General features: G+C 41.6%; 1 protein-coding gene across 1 annotated transcript; it reads right to left on the reverse strand.

The window, feature by feature from the left end:
* Positions 1-2,283: 2,283 nt before the first annotated feature.
* On the reverse strand, positions 2,284-3,310 carry cart3 (cocaine- and amphetamine-regulated transcript 3; the record flags this gene model as incomplete). Its single annotated transcript, XM_084540747.1, has 3 exons — positions 3,002-3,310; positions 2,497-2,580; positions 2,284-2,391 (listed from the first exon to the last, which is right to left on the reverse strand). The coding sequence occupies exons 1-3, from the start codon at positions 3,188-3,190 to the stop codon at positions 2,284-2,286; spliced, it is 381 nt and encodes a 126-aa protein (XP_084396873.1). The 5' UTR covers positions 3,191-3,310.
* Between the last annotated feature and the right edge of the window lie 2,712 nt (positions 3,311-6,022).

Consider the following 6,022-nt stretch of genomic DNA (forward strand, 5'->3'; position numbering starts at 1 on the left):
CTTGATCAGTTTGGGATCTAGTGAATTTGGAGGCCAGGTCAACACCTTGTGCTGTTCTTCATGTTTTTTTGTTTGGTTGTTCCTAAAGTGTTTTTGTGTGTGTGTCTGTGTCAGGCTGCATCCTGCTGCCATCAAGGAGTGTCATTGCTATGGGGTGGGGGTGTCTGGTCTGGTCTAGGTGGGTGCTACATGTCTAAGTAACATCCACACCAATGAATGCCAGGTCTAGAAGTTTCCCAGCAGAATGCTGAATTGTCTCAAGATGGTTTAAATGTTATTTACTTCTCCTGTCAGTGGTCATAATGTTGTGGCTGATCGGTGTATGTGTTCTGAAACTGATTAAAGTTCTTACTGCACTTCAGATCACCACTGAATTAATTAAAAATAATTTGTGGTATCAGCTTTGGAAGCATCCGACCAGTTTCTCCATTATTAACGCTCATATGTTCAAACATTATACCAACACTAACACTTGTAATGCTGGCTCTATTTATTCTTTTTTATCCATTGTCAGTCTCTCTTGTATGATGCATAACCTAGTTTGTATTAGTATAATTGCTTTTATAGTTTAAATGATTTATCCAGACGCATGAATGAATTAATCTGCTCCTACTTTCTTTCTCTTCCTCATCTGTTGTTTTCCGTCTGTCTGTCCTGCAGCTCAAGGTTTCCTCCTGTTTTCCATCTGATCTTCTCCTTAATGCTGCTGTTGGTTTAGTTTTAATTAAACTTATTGTGCGCACACCTTAAACTCTGCTCTAAGGCGGGAGAAACCTTCCTCAGTCAGCAGACAGATGTAAACACATGCATCTCGTTTAAAACTCTGCACATACACAAGGTCTAAATACATTTAAACTTTAATACTTTAAGTTTAAAGTAGTCTGGATATGTTTAATGTCACATCTATGTGCGTCATGAATTATTGTTTTCACATCTAAACCTGGGTTCCTTGCAGTCGTTTGCAGCTGCTCCATGTTTTCTGTGCAGTGACTGAGATGCCTCTGTGCTTCATTCTCACAAAATTAACACTTGTAATTCTGGCTTTATTAATCCTGTTTAATCCATTTTTAATATCCCTTGTATCATGCATCATCTGGTTTGTATTAGTAAATATGCTTTTATAGTTTGAATGCTTTATCCAGATGCATGTATGAATGAATCTGCTTCCTTCTGCTGCTCTCTTCTCCATCTTTTTGTTTTCCATCTCGCTTACTGTCCGGCCTCCTCGTCCTGTCTGTTAAGGGAGGTTTTTCCATGCCACCTTCTCCTTAGTGCTGCTCCGAGCTTAGTATTAATTAAAACTGCCCTGCACGCACCTTAATCACTCGTCTAAGGTTGGAAAAAAGTAAGCATGGAAGTAGTTTAAAACTCTGCACGTACACCAGTCTGCTTTAAAGTCATCTTTATCTGCGCGTCATGAATTATTGTTTTCAACCTGAATTCATATCAAGCTTCCTTTCAGTAGCTGTTTGATGCTGCTCCACACCAAATGAATGGGAGGCTCTGTATTAAGGTGCAGTGTCTGAGATGTGACGGCCGCCCTCTCCTCTTTTAATTTCATTTCTAATGTTTAATTTTAAACCTCTCGCCTGTGGAGCAGCCTGATCACCCTGAGGAGGTGTGACGCCGATCAAACACTGACAAAAAAGAAACAAAATTAAATTAAAAATACAACCTTACGTAAGTGATTCCAGGGACACAGGTGGAGCCTGCTGTGTTTACACGCCTCTAAAAAGAAGATGCCGTCACTCAGCTGCTTTACAAAATCAGATGATCCACAGTTTATTGTTAGTACTACAATGAGAAACACACGGAACGTTCATCTGAAACAAAACTGGTCTAAAGACGAGACTGGATCTGATGAAGCAACACTATAATATTGCTGTTAAGACTTTACAGTGTGTGTGCATGTGTGTGTGTGTGTGTGTGTGTGTGTGTGTGTGCGTGTGGTCATTTTATTTACTCATCACAACAATGATCCTGTGGTTCAGCTGACACAAAGAGGTTCTGAATATTTACAGGAGCTTCATGGTTCATCATCATCATCATCATCATCATCCTTACAGACTATATATATATATATATATATAGATGTATATATATGTATCATGAATCTATATGTTTGCAGTTCTTTCTCTTCCTCTTTAGGCAGTCACCCCATCTGCTCCTCAGCTGTATCATAAAAATATGACAGTAATTACAAAGGAATAGAGTGAGTTTTCTCCCCCCCTCTCCTCTTCTTCATCCCATCTAAACGCTACGTTCAGACACATCCGGGGAGGCTCATAAGCACTTCAGCAGGAAGAAGTTGCAGAAAGCTCCCCGGGGACAGTCGCACATCTTTCCGATCCGAGCGCCTTTCCTCACGGCACACTGCTCCCCGACATCACACTGAGAGAGGCATAAAAAAAAGAGAGAAAGAAATAATGATAAATTCCACCTGCTGAGACATGCATCGGAGTAACGTATCTGTTTTAAACACGCAGCCTACGTTACCGTGGGGACTTGGCCAAATTTCTTCTCCCATAAAGGCAGCCGTTTAGCCTGCAGCTTTTCAAGAACTTCTTGGAGAGCTCCAAGCTGCCAAAAAGCGAAAATGTGCGTGAGATGCATTTGTTTTCCAGCAGCAAACATATTTATTGATTATAATATGGATTAATAAAATGCAAAGATTACAGCAACAAATAAGAGGAGAAAAACTAGTATATTATCAGATTAGAACATTTAATTGCAAACTATATTCATGCGTAAAACTGATAAATTGTCTAAAATAAGACAAATTAATGAGGAAAAAAGTGACAATCAAGTCATTAATTGTACCAAAAATAAGTTATAGTGAAAATCTTAAAGCATGTATTTAATTTGGATCAATAAAATTCCAATGAAGTAATGCGCAAAACAAACACAAGAAAATGTCGAAAATCAGTAAAGTTGCGTCTTCTTTTTGGATGCAGACTAAAAAATAAAAAAATAACAATAATGTGTAGAATAAAATCCTTACCAGCTGCTTCTCACTGGTCAGGTTCGGACCTTTGGGGTAGAAGTCCCGCAGTGCTCTGGGGCTCAGCTCCTCCTCGGACTCGGTGTCCAGCACTTCGGCTCCGGCGGCGCTGGAGAACAGCACCAGAGCGCAGAGAAACGTCCCGCTGAGCATCCTCGAGTTCTGCATTGTCCCAGTGCGCGAAAGCATGTGGTTCCCTTGTTCCCCTGGTCTCAAATAGTCTCTCCCCGGCGCCCAAACACCTATTTATCTGACTAGTGCCATCTGCTCGCCCCACCTTATCCTTTGATTTTTTTTTTCTTTTTGTCATGCGTAACAGCTGCCTTGGGTGAGTCATCCCGTAAAAGTTGCTGGGCAAAATATGCCTCCAAAAAAAAAAAAAAAAAAAATCAACAACAACAACAAGAGGAGCAGCAGCAGGGTCAGCGTGGGCTCGTTACTGGAAGAGTAAAGTAAGTTCCTCGTTACTTGGATGAAGAGTGGAGAGCTCTGAACTGATTCTGGTAATTTCTATGGAGGCTGATGAGCATTACGATTTGCTGATTAACATTGTGGCGTCTGCCTCAGCAAAATGTGTCATTAGATCATACATTCAAACACTGTGTGGTTTTTACAACCTGGACCTTATTTCTGGCATAAAATACGATCGTTTTTACCATATAACTTTGGTGTCTCTGTGTATATCCATATAATGGGAGTGAATGGGGCACCGAAACGCAGCCTCTAAATAACGCATTATCTGCTGCGAAACTTGTTCATTTCACCAATATCTTGTTATGATATGCTAGTGCTATTCCCCGTTGAGTCCAGAGTTACCTGTTATCATCATCTGGGGTCTGTAGATTGACCTACTAACCTCTGACCTGGATGATGTCATCTCTGGGCGCCACGCGCACCCGCGACGGTCGGCTTGTTTACCTGTAATTTGCTACTGCTAGTTTTTTGCAACACGGCTGAATATTTTTACGATTCTGGGGTTTTGGACAACGACTTTGTTTATGATGGACGTCCTTACCGTTTTGAGCCAGAGAATACGGATGAGGAGCTCGTTGAAAGGAGGATGTGGAGGCAGAGAGAGGAACAGCTGGCCAAAGAACAACAAACCTCTGCGCATCTGCAAATAGATAACAGGTAACTCCAGACTCAAAACGGAATAGCACTAGCGTATCATAACAAAATATTGGTGAAATGAACGAGTTTCGCAGCAGATAATGCGTTATTTAGAGGCTGCGTTTCGGTGCCCCAGTCACTCCCACTATATGGATATACACGGATCTAAATATCTGACGAACGACTACAAATGACACCAAAGTTATATGGGTGAGTAAACGATCGTATTTTATGCCAGAAATAAGGTCCAGGTTGTAAAAAACAGTAGTTCCCCTTTAACTTTAAACAGCAGCGATAATGTGTTTCAGTTTCCAGGAGAGCCACACATTTAGTATTCCACGTAGATCAGCAGTATCTTGCAGTGTATTACTTTTCTATTATTACCTCTGAATGACATTTGATGCCTCTCCTGCATTTAAACTTGGTGACTCAGTCGCTTCTTTATGCCGTTAGACGTTCTCAAACCAAACAGAGCTGCTTTCTAACCGGCTTGCCTTTACTCGGTGAAACCAAATGTCTTATTATGTCTTTGTTTGGAAATAGTCGTGAGCCAGAGGTCAGGATGAGTTCTGAGCTGTGATCAAACTCCACGGTGCACGGTGTTAAATCGCAAACAGTCAGTTTTATTGTTTGTGTCTGTGCAGCTAAACTCTTACAGAGTCATAATTAACCTGTAAATTAGAGGAATGCTCGCTTTGAATCTTAAATCAGGGCTACGTGATGCTTTTTAATGGAAGCAGGAAGTTACAGATGAGAACATGAATCAGGGATAATCAAACATTTCACTTTCAATTCTGGGCTGAACTTTATGTTTTATAGAGAGGGACATCAAATGGGATCAGCTGCTCGTCCACTCTGTGTTTAACGCACCCAACGTGATCATAGCCTGCAGCCACAATCTCACATCATTTTCATCTCTTACGCAACCGCTGCAACAATGCTTAAAGGACGAGTGTTTACACAAAAACCTGGACGGACAAATGACAGCAGCTGTTGCTCCTTTTGTACGGTTAATCCTGTGGTTTGCCTCGACGCCAGGTCGCTGCATTGATTTGAGTCCATCAGCGGAGACGGAGGTGGAGGAGCAGGAAGCTTTGATTGTGCCCGAGGCTGCATGACTCATGTCTCTCTCTCCCTGCCCCAGTTTTAATGAGTGAGACGCCAATTTAACGTTTCATTCATAACAAGCGGGCGATTTCATTCACAACCACGGGTTCATTAGTTTTTTGCGCCCGTGCTCCCCGACGGTCGCAGGCTCTCGGTTCTGCAGGAGCTGTCTCCTCTCTCCGATGATTTGCCTTGATTCACCTGCAGAATGTGGACTCTCACGCATGAGAATAATATCAGAACAGATCATAGTCAGAGTTGTCTGAGTCAACACTATAGCTCAAGACAAATAGATGGTGTAATTTATCAGCCGTTAGTCAACAAGAGCTGACTCATTATTATCAACATCTAGTTTATATGTCCAGGAGAAGCAGAGCACACACCTGTTGACTTTTGGAAAAGAACATTAACCTTTAAACTCTGCTTTGGTTTCCACCAACTCCCTTCAGCAAATGCTCCTCTCTAACTTCACAGTGGATTCATCAGAAGTTTGCAGCTCAAGATGAGCTCAACTAAAAGTGGTGAGAGTAAACCGGAACAGCAAAGCTTCTGGCTGTAAAACCAAAGCAATGCTCCGTAGAGCTGAGATGAACTGATGATCAGGGCTGGGTTTAAAAAAAAAAAAAATAATCAATTTTCCAATTAAATTCCCACCATTTCCAGCATCCTCTCTGGTTTCAAATGCAACAAACCTCCCGAGACCACTCAACGAGATTGGTCCACGTGTGAGGGAGATCTAAAACATGACAGAAGATTCAGCTCTGAGGACACAGTCAGGACTGAAAGTGATTGGATTTTAAAAGT

Source organism: Chelon labrosus (assembly GCF_963514085.1).
Source record: "Chelon labrosus genome assembly, chromosome: 3".
NCBI classification, from domain to species: domain Eukaryota; kingdom Metazoa; phylum Chordata; class Actinopteri; order Mugiliformes; family Mugilidae; genus Chelon; species Chelon labrosus.